The following is a 19,978-nucleotide window of genomic DNA, read 5'->3' as shown; positions in this document are numbered from 1 at the left end:
GTGAACGAGCCCTCATAATGTAGAAGCAAATAAATATTTAGTATTTCTGTGCTGCAGCGCACTCCTCTCCCTGCTCTGTCATGTGATCGAGACGCACTCCATAGACTTGCACTGCGTGTCTCGATCACGTGACACGTAGCCAGGAAAGAACGCGCTGAGCGCGGTCTTCTCCAGGCTTATTCTCCGGTTCGGTAAAGGTCTGAACACTGACATGTTGCAAGTCTTTCCCACAATGCCCTTGCAAAGTCCTGACCTTACCCCAATAGAGATGGAAGGACCTGGGAGATAGATGCCAACATAGCAGAGCTCAACCAGTTTTATGTGGAGGAATGGGCTAAAATTCCACCAAACCGGTGTGCAGAACAAAAATTACCAGAAAAGTTTAGAAAAGGGTCAATTAAATTAAAGTAAATTCCGAAGGGTATCACGACTGTATGAGACAGATAATAAACAGGCGTAGAAACAGCACAATGGTTGCACGGGGCAACCGAAACGTTGCATTTTGGATGGAACTAAATATTTTTTCACCCTAATCTTCTTATTTGGAGTGCTGCAATCCAACCTCTCTATTTTTGTAGATAGATAGATAGAGATAGATAAGAGATATTAGATAGATATGAGATAGATAGATAGATATGAGATAGATATGAGATAGATAGATAGATAGATATGAGATAGATAGAAAGATATGAGATATTAGATAGATAGATATGAGATATTAGATAGATATGAGATAATAGATGAGATAGATATGAGATTGAGATAGATAGATATGAGATAGATATGAGATAGAGAGATAGATAGATATGAGATTGATAGATAGATAAATATGAGATAGATAGATATGAGATAGAGAGATAGATATGAGATATTAGATAGATAGATATGAGAGATAGATAGATAGAGAGATAGATAGATATGAGATTGATAGATAAATATGAGATAGATAGATATGAGATATTAGATAGATAGATATGAGATAGATATGAGATACTAGATAGATATGAGATATTAGATAGATAGATATGAGATACTAGATAGATATGAGATAGATACATAGATATGAGATAGATAGATACATAGATATGAGATAGATAGATAGATATGAGATACTAGATAGATATGAGATAGATACATAGATATGAGATAGATAGATAGATATGAGATAGATAGATAGATAGATAGATAGATAGATAGATAGATAGATAGATAGATATGAGATATTATATGAGATAGAAAGATAGATATGAGATAGATAGATAGATAGACAGGCAGATAGATAGAAGATAGATTTGCCATTCTGACCTCTAGGAAAGCTACCTAAGCAGTCATGTTCATTGTCACCCATCTTTTCCTAAAACCTATATAAACAAATACATTTTAGAAGAAAGTAAATGGCTAATACCCTGTAACGTGATGTCATTCAGACTATTGATCTTCAACTTCCACAACATCATCCCGTGTAGTGTTGTGTGTGGGGGACCCGAGTTCACACCTCTCCGGGGTCACTGGGGCACAGTGCGGCTCCTTGTGCCATGGAGGAGGGGCGGGGGGTCACCCTGCAGGTGTCTGGGGCCCCGCTGCCCATCTGTTGGCTGCCGCCTCCAGTCTGTCCTGTTCACCAGCTGCCAGTGCTGCCTGTCAGGGACCGCTCATCCTGCAAAGTGACCATTTATATCACTTATAGAATAATAATGGGCGATTAGGATTAATAATTCATCAATACAGAGGGGCCCCTGACTGCCTGCGATGGGCCCCGGGCGCCATTGTCCTCACATACCTGATCAGGTGTGACCAGGGGCCCCATAATAAAGGGGACAGAACCTCAAGGACACTTAGTACAGGTTCAATTACTTATCATTGTATAACGAAAAGTTCTGCAGCTATTTACAATAGACTTTTCAGGATCTCTGCTGGCTGTCAGTGAATGGATAAACATTTTTGTACGTGATCCATGCTGTCCATGATGATGTGCAGTCTAGGCAATGCTCTGTGAGCTTTACAGTGATACATATTACCTGCACTGATACATGGTAACAAACTATTGGGAGAGGAGGTAAATTTAAAGGGTTACTCCAACACTTACAAAACGTATCCACAGGATAGGGAATAAGTGTTACATAGTTACATAGTAAAAAAGACATAGTCCATCAAGTCCAACCAGGGAATTGAAGGGAAGGGTGTAAGGGGATAAGGGGAAGGGATGTAGTTTTATAATTCTTCATAAGCATTAATGTTATTTTGTTCCAGGAATGTATCTAATCCTGTTTTAAAGCTGTTAATTGTTCCTGCTGTGACCAGTTCCTGAGGTAGACCGTTCCATAAATTCACAGTTCTTATGGTAAAGAAGGCGTGTCGCCCCTTTAGACTAAACCTTTTCTTCTCCAGACGGAGGGAGTGCCCCCTCGTCCTTTGGGGGGGTTAACCTGGAACAGTATTTCTCCATATTTTTTGTATGGGCCATTTATATACTTATATACGTTTATCATATCCCCCCTTAAACGTCTCTTCTCAAGACTAAACAATTGTAACTCCTTTAATCGCTCCTCATAGCTAAGATGTTCCATGCCCCATATTAGTTTAGTCTCTGCACCCTTTCCAACTCCGCAGTGTCCCTTTTATGGACAGGTGCCCAAAACTGACCAGCATATTCCAGGTGAGGCCGTACCAATGCTTTATAAAGGGGGAGTATTATGTCCCTGTCCCTTGAGTGTTGCAAAACTACAACTTCCAGCATGCCCTACAGCAGTGTTCTCCAAACTGTGGACTTCCAGATGTTGCAAAACTAAAACTCCCAGAATGCCCGAACAGCCAATGGCTGTCAGGGCATGCTGGGAGTTGTAGTTTTGAATCACCTGAATAAATGCGTATTCCCTATATCAATATAGCTCAGAGGTCTCCAAACGGTGGCCCTCCAGATGTTGCAAAACTACAACTCCCAGCATGCCCGGACAGCCAACGCCTGTCCGGGCATGCTGGGTGTTGTAGTTTTGCAACATCTGGAGGGCCACCGTTTGGAGACCACTGCCCTATACTGAAGATGCTGCAAAACTACAACTTCCAGCATGCCTGGACAGCCAATGGCTGTCCGGGCATGCTGGGAGTTGTAGTTTTGAATCATCTGAATAAAAGCGTATTCCTTATATCAATATAGCTCAGACATCTCCAAACGGCGGCCCTCCAGATGTTGCAAAACTACAACTCCCAGCATGCCCGGACAGCCAAAGGCTGTCCGGGCATGCTGGGTGTTGCAGTTTTGCAATATCTGGAGGGCCACCGTTTGGAGACCACTGCCCTATACTGAAGATGGGGGATATGTTTTTTCCTCCAGATGCTGCAAAACTACAACTTCCAGCATGCCCGGACAGCCAATGGCTGTCCGGGCATGCTGGGTGTTGTAGTTTTGCAACATCTGGAGGTGGAGGGCCACAGTTTGGAGACCACTGCCCTATACTGTAGATGGGGGATACGTTTTTTTTTTCCTCCAGACTCTGCAAAAGTATAACTCCAAGCATGCTGGGTGTTGTAGTTTTGCAACATCTGGAGGTCACAGTTTGGAGTCCACTGCTCCATACTGTAGATAGGGTGAACATAAGTGTTGGAGTACCCCTTTAAGTTTAAGGGTGCGTTCCCACAGGGCGTATACGCAGCGTATTTGACGCTGCGCAAAATTTATGGCAGCAGCGGGAAATACGCTGCATATCCCTTGCTCACTATACACACAGGGCTTTCCGTCGGCAGCCCTATGTGTGTAGTGAGTTTTGGAGGCGGGGCCGTGTGCCGGCGTGACTGTGATGCGCGGCCCCGCCTCCAAAACTCACTACACACATAGGGCTGTCGCCGCTGCTGCCATAAATTTTGTGCAGCGTCAAATACGCTGCGTATACGCCGTGTGGGAACGCACCCTTATGTGTTTAGCTCACAGAGGATAGTCTAGCGCAGATGCGGTTGTAACGTATTAGAGTAGGACGCGTTTAAACAAATTGAACATTCGCAGATATGTCTACACCAAATCTGCTGCATGTGAACTAGTCATCACAAGAATAGTCCCAGTCACTGACAGCTAGCAGAGATCTTGAAAAAGACAAGAAACTGAGAAACAAAATCTATGTAGCATCATTTACATCTGTGGGACCCCAACACACACCTCAAAACAATATACCCTCAGTCAGGGAACGCAGAACAGCAGGGGGATCATGTGACATATCATAGCTTTAGGTGAAATTCCCCTATGGAAGTGTTTCCCAACCAGTGTGGCTCCAGCTGTTGCTAAACTACAACTCCCGTGTTAAAGCAGTCTTGGAATTTTTATTTAATTTAATTTTTTGCTGATATAGTCCCACATTACAGTCCCATATTATTAGAGAATAATGTAGAGGTTCTTGTATATGCCTTGTGCTTACCTGTTTTAGCTGATGTGACAGGCATGGACTTTTAGCCACATTGATCCCTATTCCATCACTGAAATGATTTTCTAATGCTGCCTACATTTCCCATGAATGACTTTGCAAATAGAGAAGGTGTAGAGTTTGATCACTGCACCTGGTCATCTAATTAGGCTGCTGGTGCTAGAGTTCCCCCAGGTAAACTGATTAGAATCGTAAGTGGGTCGGGGTCAGTTCACATTATGTACAGTTTTGATTTGTTTTCTTATTCAAAGTGCATTTTTAGAGAAATATATCACCATGAGGAGAAAGGGATTTGACCTCTAATCCCAACCGAGGTCCTTTATGAAGATCCGATCACAGACTGGTCTGTCAGGCTTGCGATCACATGACCCAGTTACAGTTAGGAAACGTATGAATGCAGTTGCTCTGGAGTGAAACAGATGGCGCTGTAGGACTAGTGATGGTGCATGATGTGAGTGGAGTGCTTCTTTAATAGCCCTGCAGTTGGGCTGCAGAAATGAATCCAAATTACACTCAAAAGGGGTACTCCGGTGGAAAACTTATTTTTTTTAAATCAACTGGTGCCAGAAAGTTAAACAGATTTGTAAATTACTTCTATTAAAAAAATCTTAATCCTTCCAGTACTTATTAGCTGCTGAATACTACAGAGGAAATTATTTTCTTTTTGGAACACAGAGCTCTCTGCTGACATTATGAGCACAGTGCTCTCTGCTGACATCTCTGTCCATTTTAGGAACTGTCCAGAGCAGCATATGTTTTCTATGGGGATTTTCTCCTACTCTGCACAGTTCCTAAAATGGACAGAGATGTCAGCAGAGAGCACTGTGCTTGTGATGTCAGCAGAGAGCTCTGTGTTCCAAAAAAGAAAATGATTTCCTCTATAGTATTCAGCAGCTGATAAGTAATGGAAGGATTAAGATTTTTTTAATAGAAGTAATTTACAAATCTGTTTAACTTTCTAGCCCCAGTTGATTATAAGAAAAAAGTTTTCCATCGGAGTACCCCTTTAATTGTTTCCCTGTCATTCTAAAGAAAGAAAAAAAACTTTAAACAATTCTCAGGAACTTCCCAAAAGTTTGGATAGTTTGGGCTCTGAGTGTCCAGATCGCCCCTGGTCCCTATATAATAGCTGCGGGGGAAGCCTGTGGTTTAAGCGCAAGTGGCGCGCGACCTTCTGCTTTAGCGCGGGGAGGCGCAGACCGCGCTGAGCGGTGCGGTTACCGAGGCAATCGTACTACACTCAGCGAAGTTCTGTTCATCAGAAGAAGGGTTCCTGCACAGAACTTTGCTGATCGTGGTACGGTTGTTGTCTTGGTAACCGCACCGCTCAGCGTGGCCTGCGTCCCCCCATCCTGGAGCTGAAAATCACGCAGGCCTGAAACTGAGGAATTGCGCTTTAAGTGATTTGCTTTCTGTCTCACTGCACAAGATGACCTCCATTATAAATATATGGGGGGGCTCGTCTTGTGCAGCGACAAGTGCAACGCCGTGCCCCCCCCCTCCAGTTATATCTAGAACACTCAGACCCGACTAATCAAAATTTTTAAAGTGTTCCCGCCATACCAAAAGAGGTATTACTGATCCCTGTGATGCTGACAGGTCACTATTGCTGTAGTGTGTTCCCCATATAACAGTGTGGTGGCCCAGTACCCTTGCGGTCCTGTCAGGCAGCCTCCCTTCTGTGTCCCCTGGGCCTCCTTGTACTGGTTTCCCCCCTGTACATATGTTTTGCTCTGTATTGTGATAAATAATGTGTTGTTACTTTAAGAAATGTACCATGTGATTATTACCCAGGAGGTACCAGTGATCAGGTGATCCCAGGGGTGACCTATGGGCTCCCTGCTGGTCTCCCCCATATAAGCCCTGGGTGGCGCTCGCTCTCTTTGCTCTGAGTCTTTGCTGAGGTCAAGTCGAGTCCTAGTGTGTGTGTCCAGTCATTGGAGGCCTCAAGTCCAGTCTGCAGCCACAGTCAATTGCAAGTAACCTACAGTCAAGTCAGTCCCTGTCATCTGTCAAATCAGCGTGGTCTGCATTAAATTGTCCAGTCCTACTACAAGTCCCAGCAAGTCCTTAAGGTCTCTGAGTCACTGGTCACCTCCTTGGGCCCTGGCTGAACTGTATAGACTTGGTGTCGCAGTAATTATTGCCCCCGTGCTGGCCCAGGATTCAGCAGTATACCTTCGGGTGGTATCGAGGAGAAACCATGCCCTGGCATCACGAACACAAGGGGTTAATGCCATCTGCCCCTAGGGTAATTCCATCTGCCCTGTATCATCACACCCCGTTACCACAACAGTGTTTCACAAACAGTGAGCCTCCACCTGTTGCAAAATTACAACTCCCAACATGCCCTAACAGACTCTTATACACCTTAGAGTAGCTTTTTCCAACCAGGGTGCCTCCAGCTGTTGCAAAACTACAACTTTTAGCATGCCCGGACAGCTTTTTTTGCAATAGCTGGAAGCATGCTGGGAGTTGTAGTTTTGCAATATATTAATATTTCAATGACCATAATGCGATGTTTCCTAAGCAGGGTGCCTCCAGCTGTTGCAAAACTACTACTCCCAGCATGCCCAGACAGCCAAAGGCAGCCCGAGCGAGAAGAGCGACGAATGGACGGTACACAGGCAGGTGAGGGACCTCTATCCGCTATCTCAGCTAATCGGGACCACGCAATCGCTCTGCAATCGCCCTTAAAAGGACTGGCACCAGCTTTTTAACACACTTAGATGCCACAATCATGCCTGGGTTTTTGTTTTTTTTTGTTTTTTTTTAATGTTTTTTTTTTTTGTTTGTTTTGTGTGATTCCAGGATTTTTATTGAAGAATTGGAGGAAATAGGTAAATAAAAAAATCCGCTAGTAAAAAAAAACGTCCACACATAGCATTTATTTTTTGTGGGGTTTTTTTCACTTATGAAAGTAAATTGTAGGAAAAATGCTACAATGTCTTGAAAAAAAAAAAAAAAAAGCTATACCCAGAGCGTGCAGCCATTTTGAAAAACTGACACTGAGCCTAAAAACGCCACCAAAGGGTAACAATTATTACTCCCAGCTAACGTCTCCTGACACCTTTTTCATTAAATAGTTTTTTTCGGCTTGGAAAAACAAGCGCACCTTGGTCTGGGTATATGTAGTTCATTCACAAGGTGGTGATAGCAGCCGGGACTCACCACTAATTTGGGGGTCGTGTGACCCTACCCAAAAACTGCATCATAGAGGAGAATAATGGGGGGACAGGAGGGTTTTGTTTTCTTTGTGGCTTTTTTTTCTGGGTGAACCAAAGTTTTGTCTGTTCGTAGCCTTAAAGGGGTCGTCTTATCTCCTTGCTTCCGTTTTTTTCTGTTTGCAGCGGCCGGAGGTAGTTGGGAAAGCCGGAAGAGGCCGAAGTGGGGAAGTTACACAATTGGCGTAACTCCCATTGACTTTAATGACTTTTGGGTGGTTGGGAAAGCCGGAAGCGGCCGAAGCGGGTAAGTTACACAATTGGCTTATCTCCCATTGACTTTAATGACTTTTGGGTGGTTGGGAAAGCCGGAAACGGTGGCTGGGAAAGCCAGAAGCAGCAGATGCAGGGAAGTTACACAATTGGCGTCACTCCCATTGACTTTAATGACCTTTGGGTGGTTGGAAAACCCGGAAGCGGTGGTTTGGAAAGCTGGAAGCGGCCGAAGTGGGGAAGTTACACAATTGGAGTAACTCCCATTGACTTTAATGACTTTTGGGTGGTTGGGAAAGCCGGAAGCGGCCGAAGCGGGAAAGTTACACAACTGGCTTAACTCCCATTGACTTTAATGACTTTTTGGGTGGTTTGGAAAGCTGGAAGCGGCCGAAGTGGGGAAGTTACACAATTGGAGTAACTCCCATTGACTTTAATGACTTTTGGGTGGTTGGGAAAGCCGGAAGCGGCCGAAGCGGGAAAGTTACACAACTGGCTTAACTCCCATTGACTTTAATGACTTTTTGGGTGGTTGGGAAAGCTGGAAGCGGCCGAAGCGGGGAAGTTACACAATTGGCGTAACTCCCATTGACGTTAATGACTTTTGGGTGGTTGGGAAAGCGGGAAGTGGTTGGGAAGGCCGGAAGCGGCCGAAGCGGGGCAGTTACACAATTGGCGTAACTCCTATTGACTTTAATGGGAGTTACGCAGACGGCATAGCCAGCCACACTGCTTACTAAACAGAGTGCACAAGAAAAACTGGATTTTTCACTCACACAATGAACCACAATTGCCATTTTGTAGACAACCATAAAGTTGTGTATTAATATATAAAGCTGTGTTCACACTGAGTCGTGGTCCTTACCGTGATTTGATGCTTTGCTTTCGGGGGCCTCATTGTTCAGGACTGTCTGAAAGAAAAACACCTTGCCCATAGCAACGAGTCACATCAGCAGAACCACTGAGGTAAACACTTTCTTGAACCACTGAGGTAAAGTGAAAGCTGCTCTGTGATTGGTTGCCATGGGCAACAGAGACTTTCCTGTATAGATGCCAATCCAATTCCAGCACAGGTCAGAAAATGAAAACTGCTATGGGCAACCACTTACCTCCTGGCCTGTGCTAGGCTTTATAGGATGGTTGGAGTTGTGGTAAGTGGTCATGTGTGGCAGAGAATAATGAGAGTTGTAGTCACTGTGTGGTGGCCCAGTACGGGATGGCGTTGCCCCGTACCTTTCCTGTCCTGTCAGGCAGTGTCCCCAGGGCCCCCTGTAGTTGTTTCCCCATTGGTATATATGTTGGATATGTTATACCTGTAATAAACTGTACCATGTGATTGTTACCCAGGAGATACCAGTGACGAGGTGACCCAGGGAGTGACCTATGTGCTCCCTGCTAGTCTCCCCCATATAAGCCCTGGGTAGGGCTATCCTCTCTCGTGCTTCCTGCTGAGGTAAGTCGTGCCTAGTGTGTCCAGAGTAGTGGAGGCGTCAAGTCAAGTAAGATAAAGTTACCGTCCTATCAGTCAAGTCATCTGTCTAACCAGCATGGCCTGCACTAAATTTTCCGTCCAACCACAAGTCCCAGCAAACCTGCAAGGTCTCTGAGTCACTGGTCACCTCCTCGGGGCCTGGCTGTACTGCATAGATTGTCTACCCTCAGTAAAGCTACCGTTGTCCGTAACTTGGCGTTGGTGTCTTCATTGCCCCCATGCCTAGCCCAGGATCCAGCTGTATTACCTTCAGGTGGTTAAAGGGGTACTCCGCTGCTCAGCGTTTGGAACAAACTGTTCCGATCCCTGGAGCCGATGCCGGGAGCTCATGACGTCATAGACCCGCACCCTCATGACGTCATGCCCCGCCCCTGGGGCGGGACGGGGCGGGATGTCATGAGGGAGCGTGGCTATGACATAACGAGCTGCCGGCTCCAGTGTTTCGAACAGTTTGTTCCAAACGCTTAGCAGCAGAGTACCCCTTTAAGGATAAACCACGCCCTAGCGTCACGAACACAAGGGGATAATACCATCTGCCCCTAGGGTAATTCCATCTGCCCTGCACCTCACAACCCGCCTTACCACAACTGTATTATGATAATTCCATTAGTAATTTCACATGTGTCACCACCATCTCAAGACGCCTTAAAGTAGGGGTGCCTCCAGCTGTTACAAAACTACAACTCCCACCATGCTCGGATAGCCAAAGGCTGTCCGGGCATGCTGGGAGTTGTAGTTTTGCAACAGCTGGAGACTCCCCGTTTGGGAAACACTGGTCTATGTAGAGGACAGGAGCTTCTTCAGGGTCCTTGTAGTTTTGCAACAGCTGGAGGCACCCTGATTTAGGAACACTGCCTTAAAGTATAAATTGCTGCATATTATACAAAGCCGTTCATATAATATACCTCTATTTGTATCCTATACCGCCAATCATATCATATACCACATTCATATAATTTATATCATATACAGCCAATCATATCATATACCACATTCATATCATTTATATCATATACAGCCAGTCATGTTATATGCCTCCATTCATATTATTTATATCATATACCGCCAATCATATCATACACAGCCGTTCATATAATATACCTCTATTTGTATCCTATACCGCCAATCATATCATTCATATTATTATATCATATACTGCCATTTATATCATATACCACATTCATATTATTTATATCATATACCACATCCATATTATTTATATCAGATACCGCCATTTATATCATATACCACATTCATATTATTTATATCATATACCGCCATTTATATCATATACCACATTCATATTATTTATATCATATACCGCCATTTATATCATATACCACATTCATATTATTTATATCATATACCGCCATTTATATCATATACCACATTCATATTATTTATATCATATACCGCCATTTATATCATATACTACATTCATATTATTTATATCATATACCACATTCATATTATTTATATTATATACCGCCAGTTATATCATATACCACATTCATATTATTTATATCATATTATTTATATCATATACCGCCATTTATATCATATACTACATTCATATTATTTATATCATATGCCACATTCATATTATTTATATCATATACCGCCATTTATATCATATACAGCCGATCATATTATACGCCGCCATTCATGTTGTAACCTCGGCTTGTGTTTGTAGCTGAACATTGAGACTTTAATACAAGGTAAAAAAAAAAGCTACCTATATAAAATGGAGGGAGACATACAGGGATGTCCCTGAAGGGGTTACATGTCTGCCTTCTTCCAGAAACAGCGCCGCACTGGTCCTTAGGTTGTGTGTGGTATTGCAGCACAGCTCAGTTAATGTGAATGGATTTGAGTTGTAATACTACACATAACCTGAGGACAGGGGTGGCGCTCTTTCTGGAAGAAGGCAGATATGTTTCTTTAATCCTGGACAACTTAGAGAAGCACCATCCATGACTGTGTTTTAGGTTTGTCCACAAAATGGCCTCCACTCTTCATTGCCATAAAGTGCATGACACTGCAGTAAGATTTTTGAATAGTTTTTTAATGATTTTGCGGCATTTTAATATCATTGAACAGAGAATAAATAAGTGATTGATGACATTTGGGTCCACAAGCGCTTCAAAAATACACGTACAAAGCGTTAACCTCTGCCGTGCCGGACTACAGAAAACTCTTCTCTGAAGGGATCACTGGCAACTCTATCACATGGACAATTCCCTTAAGTGTAATTGATATCCCCCCTCCCACATACCAAAATTAGGCATTCCACATCCCAATCATTCCAAGTCTTAGTTAACTTTGGACATTTCTGTAGCGCCAATTCATTTCAGTGGATGCGTGGCGTCTCCCTCTGAGTACTGGAATCAGATCTGGGCCACTCTCTGCGTTAATTGAGTGAGGATGTATGGGGCTCATGTATTACCGCTACATCAGAAAAAATGGCGCTATATATATATATATATATATATATATATATATTTATATATATGCTTTGCGCCATATTTTAAAATGGCATGGCTGGGTAATCGCAATATAAAAAGTACTTATACCATCGTGTCATTGGATGGCTGACACCATATTTGTGCTTTGCTATGACATGACTATACCGACTGCAGGTAGCCATTTTGTGGGTTAATATTCACGAAAGGTCTAGTGCTGGATTTGAAGACGTACATCACAGCAGAAAATGGCGCGTCAGCAAAGTCACTTTGCATTTCTAAGGGGACAAAGTGATTTATAAGACTTGGTTCTGTTTCAGGTCACAAAATGGCCACCGGCACTAATTCATTTTTCGCCATGCTCACATGGACAGTTATGCGCAAGGAGAGAAACTGTGTAACGCGACAATCCTATTACAGTCCTATAATATATTCCTCTGGACACTTTGCAAAAATGTGCGATTCCCCTGCAAAAATCTCATGAGCAGAATCCCATCTACCTCAGAATGTGATAAAAAAAAAAAGAATTCTGTCACACCTGTTTATTGTGGCACATAAGAGGTTTTATACATTTCTCTGTAGCTCTGTTTTTTAATTTTTTCGGTTCCCATTTTTTTGCTGGGAAAATCATATTTAATAATGTAATAGTTGTGTTTTTTTATTTTATAAATAGGTAGACGAGGGGGGTCACTTAATATACAAAGGACTATGTACAGGCAGAAGACCACTGATCCTTCTTAGTCTGAAATAAAATCAGTTAATCCAGAATGATCACAATTTCCAAATAATTTAAAGATTTTTTTTTGTTTTTTATATTCGGGCATATTTTTTAAAAATTTTTCCACTGCGATATAGAACCACAGACCTATGAACCTGGCTGGATCACATCAACATGTCAGTGCTTACAGCAGTGTTTCTCAACCGGGGTGCCTCCTGCTGTTGAAAAACAACAACTCCTAGCATGCCAGAACAGACAAAGGGCATGCTGGGAGATGTAGTTTTGTAATAGCTAGAGGCACCCTGGTTGGGATACACTGGCTTACAGAGATAGCAGCAACGTATACAGTATTAAATACATTTAACCGTAGTTACAAGGATCCTCTGGGGAGGGGCTTACAGGCTGAGACATTCAATTGGCTAATTCAAAACCTTTTAGTTAATTCATGTTTTATGAAGGCCTGATCTTAAATCACAGTGAATTTTTTGGCCTCAGGAAATCATTATTTTATACCTTGGCAAGGGCCACAGGGGCCCCTTACATTAGGGCCCCTTTACACCATGCACTAAACTGACAATGATCAGTGTAAATGAAGATGAACAAAAAGTTTAGCATTCGGAAAACCCATTGGTCAATCAAATCATTAGGGTCTTGCTATACTTCTAATTCAGCTCTAGGGGGACCTGGTGACTAAATGGGCCCAAAGACCCCTTTGCCACATAAGATGCCGGAATTAATGTCATAACCTCAACCCCTCCCCCTAGGATTTCCAATAATTCAAACATTTTCAAGCAATAAATTATAGGGCAGTTTTGTACCCCCAGATATTTAAAAAAAATATATACCCCCATCCTCGACCAAATGTGGGAAACCTGGTTGACAACCAACAATAAAGGCAGCCATGTTGGTTGGTGACATTTTTGTATTTATCGTTTTTTTTTTTTTTTGTTTGTTTGTTTTTTACATTCTGACATCTTTGAATGTTCTTCCATCATGCTACGAATTCCGATGACGTCATATATAAATTATTTGCGGGAAATTACCGTTTCTGAGATTAAGTGATCAAACCATATTAACGTTTTGTTTTTTGTTTTTCTTTTTCAAGACTTTTCGTAGTTTTTCGAAATCTCTCAAGGTCACTTAAAAAAAAAAAGTTGTGTCTTAGTAAAAGTTTTTGTAGCGCTGCTCCCCCATCGCCGATGAGGTCACCCGTTCTCTGGTGCGTTTTGGTGAAGTCTATGTCATTTGGCACCCGGTTTAGCTTCCGTAGACCCCCTTCACCGTGGCTGTGCTGCCCTCTGTAGGACTCCCGTTAGGGGGGGCAAGGCAGGTGGGGGCTCGGCGCCACCTTGAAGTCCGTGAATGAGGATCCTAGGGACCAGCGGTCTCTGTAAAGATGGCGGCGGCGCTGTAGGACCCCTGTAGAGGTAAAGTGCGGCCCCTGGGTCCAGGTTGGACACAAGGCTTTGTGGGTAGAAGTACGGAGAAGGAAACATTCTTTGTAGGGCAGAGTAATTTCCGGCTTCGGCCAATAACTCCAGTCCGACCGCTGTCTGTCTTTTCCACTTTGTCCTGCGCGATAAAAAAAAATAAAAAAATTAAGTTTTTGTTATTTTGTTATGTTAAAGATTCGGGACCTTAAAGGGGTACTCTGGTGAAAACCTTTTTTCTTTTAAATCAACTGGTGGCAGAAAGTTAAACATATCTGTAAATGACTTCTATTAAAAAATCTTAATCCTTCCAGTACTTATTAGCTGCTGAATGCTACAGAGGAAATTCCTTTCTTTTTGGAACACTAATGACATCACGAACACAGTGCTCTCTGCTGACATCTCTGTCCATTTTAGCAACCATGCTTAGCAGATGTATGCTAAGGGAAGCATGGTGGTTCAGTGGTTAGCACTGCTGCATTGCAGTCCTGGAGACTTGGGTTCAAATCCCACTAAGGACAACAATAAATAAAGAGTTATTATTATTATTATTATAATAACGTCAGCAGAGACAACTGTGTTCGTGATGTCATCGGAGAGCATTCCAAAAAGAAAAGAATTTCCTCTGTAGCATTCAGCAGCTAATAAGTACAGGAAGGATTAAGATTTTTTAATAGAAGTAATTTACAAATATGTTAACTTTCTGCCACCAGTTGATTTAAAATAAAAAAGGTTTTCACCAGAGTACCCCTTTAAACAGGAATATATGGCCGTCATGTGATGTGGGGGGCGGAGTTGTGACAATATTACTGTTTTGAGGATACATCGACACTTACAGGATTTGCTGTTTTCCAAACACTGTGACTCCAGCTGTTGCAAAACTACAACTCCCAGCATGCCCGGACAGCCTTTGGCTGTCCGGGCATGCTGGGAGTTGTAGTTTTGCAACAGCTGGAGGCAACCTGTGATAACTGGCCAGAAGACATATACAACAGGCGCTGAGATACATCATGGTGCCAAACTGCATCAAATCTGCAGGAGATCCTGTTGGTGTGAATGTGCCCTTGAGGCCATGTTCCTGCGGCGGAATTTCTGTGGAAATATTCTGCACCGACATTACGCTGCAGCAGAGTCTCATTGATTTCAATAGGTAGCTATAGAGGTAGCTGAGGTAGCGGTCGCACCCGGGCCCTGGTGCCTAAGTGGGCCCCAAATCACAACTGCCCCATAAGAGAGCAGTACAATAATTGGCATATTGGGCCCTGTCGCAGATTTTGCATCGGGGCCCCCGAAGCTACAATCTACGCCTCTGTCTGCTGCACTGTGCACACAGCGGAATTTCCCGATTCTGGTTCCCGCAGTAAGAACTGTCATATCTATTCTTTCTGCGGATTCCACTCTGAAATGCATTACCGTCTATGAGACAGCGCTGGATATTTGCACATTGAGCGCATGCTGGATATTCCGCACATTTTTGGCCATGTGAATATGACCTTAGAGGGGAAGATCAGATGACTTCAAGACTACAGCGATCAGGATACAGATCTGTCTAGAGTCCCATACTGGTCTATGAGTCCTCCCAAAAATCTGTATCCTGATCGCTACGAAGTTGTCGGGAGACATTCCATAGGCAGCAGGCGCCCGACTGAATCAGGAACGCTTAGATAGGTCTTCATTGACGGCAATGCATATCCGAGCGGATTCCGCCTAAAGAAGGAACATGCTTATTCTTTTGGCGGAATCTGAAGTTTGAATTTCCGTGGTGGAAAGTTCAGCAGTATGCACAGTGCAGCAGAATTCCATTGAAAACAATGAGAGACTGCTGCATTGGAAATTCTGCTGAGAAATTCTGCCATGTGAATGGGCGCTTAGAGTCAAGAATTAAAAATATTGTATACCATATACAGTCATGGCCGTAAATGTTTGCATCCCTGAAATTTTTCTAGAAAATTAAGTATTTCTCACAGAAAAGGATTGCAGTAACACATGTTTTGCTATACACATGTTTATTCCCTTTGTGTGTATTGGAACTAAACCAAAAAAGGGAGGAAAAAAAGCAAATTGGACATAATGTCACCAAACTCCAAAAATGGGCTGGACAAAATTATTGGAACCCTTTCAAAATTGTGAAAAAATAACATTGTTTTCAGCATGTGATGCTCCTTTAAACTCACCTGGGGCAAGTAACAGGTGTGGGCAATATAAAAATCACACCTAAAAGCAGATAAAAAGGAGAGAAGTTCACTTAGCATTTGCATTGTGTGTCTGTGTGTGCCACACTAAGCATGGACAACAGAAAGAGGAGAAGAGAACTGTCTGAGGACTTGAGAACCAAAATTGTGGAAAAATATCAACAATCTCCAGGTTACAAGTCCATCTCCAGAGATCTAGATTTGTCTTTGTCCACAGTGCGCAACATTATCAAGAAGTTTACATCCCATGGCACTGTAGATAATCTCCCTGGGTGTGGATGGAAGAGAAAAATTGATGAAAGGTGTCAACGCAGGATAGTCCGGATGGTGGATAAGCAGCCCCAAACAAGTTCCAAAGATATTCAAGCTGTCCTGCAGGCTCTGGGAGCATCAGTGTCAGTGCGAACTATCCGTCCACGAAATGAAACGCTATGGAGGAGACCCAGGAGGACCCCACTATGGAGGAGACCCAAGACTACATTTTGCCTAAATGAACTTGAGTAACCAAAATCCTTCTGGGAAAACATCTTGCGGACAGATGAGACCAAGATAGAGCTTTTTGGTAAAGCACATCATTCTACTGTTTACCGAAAACAGAATGAGGCCTGCAAAGAATGATGTTTTGGGTTGTTTTGCTGCCTCTCGCACTGGGGGCCTTGAATGTGTACAAGACATCATGAAATCTGAGGATTACCAATGGATTTTGGGTCGCACTGTACAGCCCAGTGTCAGAAAGCTGGGTTTGGGTCCGAGATCTTGGGTCTTCCAGCAGGACAATGACCCCAAACATACGTCAAAAAGCCCCAGAAATGGATGGCAACAAAGCGCTGGAGAGTTCTGAAGTGTCAGCAATGAGTCCAGATCTAAATCCCATTGATCACCTGTGGAGAGATCTTATAATTACTGTTGGGAAAAGGTGCCGCCCAATAAGAGACCGGGAGCAGTTTGTAAAGGAAGAGTGCTCCAACATTCCGGCTGAGAGGTGTAAGAAGCTTATTGATGCTTATAAGAAGAGTGGTCCAACATTCCGGCTGAGAGGTGTATGGAGCTTATTGATGGTTATAGGAAGAGTGGTCCAACATTCCGACTGAGAGGTGTAAGAAGCTTATTGATGGTTATAGGAAGAGTGGTCCAACATTCCGGCTGTGAGGTGTAAGAAGCTTATTGATGCTTATAGGAAGACACTGACTTCACTTATTTTTTCCAAAGGGTGTGCAACCAAATATTAAGTTAAGGGTGCCAATAGTTTTGTCCAGCCCATTTTTGGAGTTTGGTGACATTATGTCCAATTAGCTTTTTTTCCTCCCTTTTTTGGTTTAGTTCCAATACACACAAAGGGAATAAACATGTGTATAGCAAAACATGTGTTACTGCAATCCTTTTCTGTGAGAAATACAACATTTTCTCGAAAAATTTCAGGGGTGCCAACATTTACGGTCATGACTGTTCATGATCATCATTATTATTATTATTATTGTATTTTATTTTTTTTAACTGATAACTGATTCTTTTGTGTTGGAATTTAAATGTGATTGGATACATAACATATATATATATTAATGTATGAGCTAATAAAGTTTTATTTAAAATGTAATATTATTGTTACAATATTGAAGTTATTATATCACTTTAAAAAAAATTGTCAGATATATTCAATTTTAAAACAACATCCATAGTTTGTAGCTGATAAGAACTGATATACCTAATACATAATTTAATACACACTTTTTTGTTTTTGACTCTATTTCCAGTTTATACACAGCAAAAAATCTGCATAAAAATATAACGAAAATGTAAAAAAAAAACAACAAACTTAAAAACCGTAAATCAAACAATGTAAAAATTCTGTCTATAAAATGTAAAGACCAAGGGACGTGTGTAAATATTCCTGCTTCTAAGACGTTGCGATCCCCTTAGGACACCTCGCCAGGAATGTCAGAATCTATTGTACATATTCTATAATAATTCAATTTCATAAGCCGAGGCGCCAAACTGCATCTTCTCAGCCTTTGCCTTCTTCGCTCCCGAAAAAAAAAAAAAAAAAGAAATCGTCCTATTTCCCAGCCTGAATTATTCATAAATCATAATTATAATAATTGTGTAATTACTGAAACAGCCGTTAATTATTGATGCCCAAAGTAGAAATTGTTAATTTATTATTAATGTGTCAATGTGTTATATCCGGGTGTTTATGCGGATAACAACTTTGTCGTTTTACGGACACCATTAAAAGGATGTAAATGTAAACAAACAGCGGCGCAAAATATTGACCAGGGGCAGAGTTTCTTTAAATTTTCTACAATTTTTTTTTAGGGTTTTTACACTGTTTGAATACTTTCTTTGGTAAGAAGCAAAAGAAAACAACATTTTTTTAACATTTAATAGAAATATTGTAAATAAAACGCCAGACGAATGTATTATGTTAACTAATGGAAAGATTAAGTAAGGCCATGTTCACATATTCAGGTTTTAAATGACAATTATTGAATACTAAGCCAGGAACAGATCATAAATAGAGGAGAATGTGTGAACACACCCTAACGCAGTGTTTACCAACCAGGGTGCCTCCAGCTGTTGCAAAACTACAACTCCCAGCATGCCCGGACAGCCTTTGGCTGTCCGGGGATGCTGGGAGTTGTAGTTTTGCAACAGCTGGAGGCACCCTGGTTGGGGAACACTGCCCTAACGTTCCTTCACACACACACACGGTATTTTGGTCAGTATTTGGAACTCAGGTCAATACTTTCACCAAACACAGAAATGGGTCCAAAACACACAAAAAGGTTCAAAGCTCCAAAATAAATACCAAATACTGATCAAAATACTGTATGTGAATCCAGCCGTAGGTATTTTTATTACACACAGTTTTTTTTTTTAGTATTTTTTTAGACAAAACCAGAAGTTTCGACAACACAGAGAAAAACTGTAATGGAAAAAAATGACCTCTTTTTTTGTGTTTTGGATCCGTTCCAGGTCTTGGTAAAAATACAGAATAAAATAAGGTTCGGAAGATTTAATGGAAACCCAACCTTAGGGTACGTTCACACGTGCGTATTTTTGCTGCAGATTTGCAGCTGCAGATTTTGCTGTCCATTGACTTCAATGAGCAGAAAAATCTTCTGACTCAAATCTGCAGCAGAAAATACGCACGTGTGAATGCACTCTTAGGGTACGTTCCCACATGGCGTATTTTGCTGCGTATTTGGTGCTGCGTATTTTCCTACCCATTGACTTCAACAGGGAAAATAAAATACGCAGCAGCAAATACGCAGCAAATACGCCGTGTGGGAACGTACCCTTAAAGAGCAAAACTAATACTAGTACTTAATAATAAGATTTAAAATACTAATAGAATTACAAATAAATTGTAGAAAATGATATGTATAGATAAAATATTATTATTATTAATTATAATAAAAATAATAAAGCTGTGTTCACATGTTTAGGTTATTATTGCAATTATTAAAAACAAAGAATAGATGTAAGAAGAGAAGTCTCAGTCTTTCTTTTATATGTTTCCTTCTTTTATTATCTGTTCCTGACCTTGTATTTAATATTTGCAATTAAAAACCTGAACATTTGAAAAAGCCCTAACATTAATAGGACATTTTTCATAATAATAAGAAATATGAAAATGCTACATAATTTATGTCACAGTATTAATCATTTTTATTCTTTACATTTCATTTAGTTAAATATATTATTACATGATACTTTTTCAGATTTGTATTGTCTTATAACTAATAGCTCTGTTGATAATAATGATGATGATAATTAATAATATTCTTTTCATTTTATTTATCTCTTTTACAATTTTAAAATTTGGCCCCTTCAGAAG

The 19,978-nt window shown here is 41.7% G+C and overlaps 2 protein-coding genes across 4 annotated transcripts in view; one reads left to right on the top strand and one right to left on the bottom strand.

Moving 5' to 3' along the window:
• Window positions 1-8,852: 8,852 nt before the first annotated feature.
• The window catches only part of LOC130290572 (transcription termination factor 1-like), a 234,798-nt gene continuing 223,672 nt past the window's right edge, over window positions 8,853-19,978 (top strand). The window contains exon 1 of the mRNA XM_056538399.1: window positions 8,853-8,997. The gene's annotated coding sequence lies outside the window, so the exon portion shown is untranslated. The remainder of the gene's footprint in view (window positions 8,998-19,978) is intronic.
• Window positions 11,396-19,978, bottom strand: part of BARHL1 (BarH like homeobox 1) — a 39,333-nt gene continuing 30,750 nt past the window's right edge. For 2 of the 3 annotated variants that reach the window (XM_056538406.1, XM_056538407.1), the window contains exon 3: window positions 11,396-14,090. In XM_056538406.1, coding sequence (XP_056394381.1) covers window positions 13,796-14,090 — 295 coding nt within the window. In that variant the 3' untranslated portion in view covers window positions 11,396-13,795. The remainder of the gene's footprint in view (window positions 14,091-19,978) is intronic. The other variant, XR_008847633.1, reaches the window with a different exon arrangement.

Source organism: Hyla sarda, chromosome 9 (assembly GCF_029499605.1).
Source record: "Hyla sarda isolate aHylSar1 chromosome 9, aHylSar1.hap1, whole genome shotgun sequence".
Taxonomy (NCBI): domain Eukaryota; kingdom Metazoa; phylum Chordata; class Amphibia; order Anura; family Hylidae; genus Hyla; species Hyla sarda.
The sequence above is the reverse complement of the archived record's forward strand: the minus strand, read 5'-3'. Positions and strand labels throughout refer to the sequence as shown.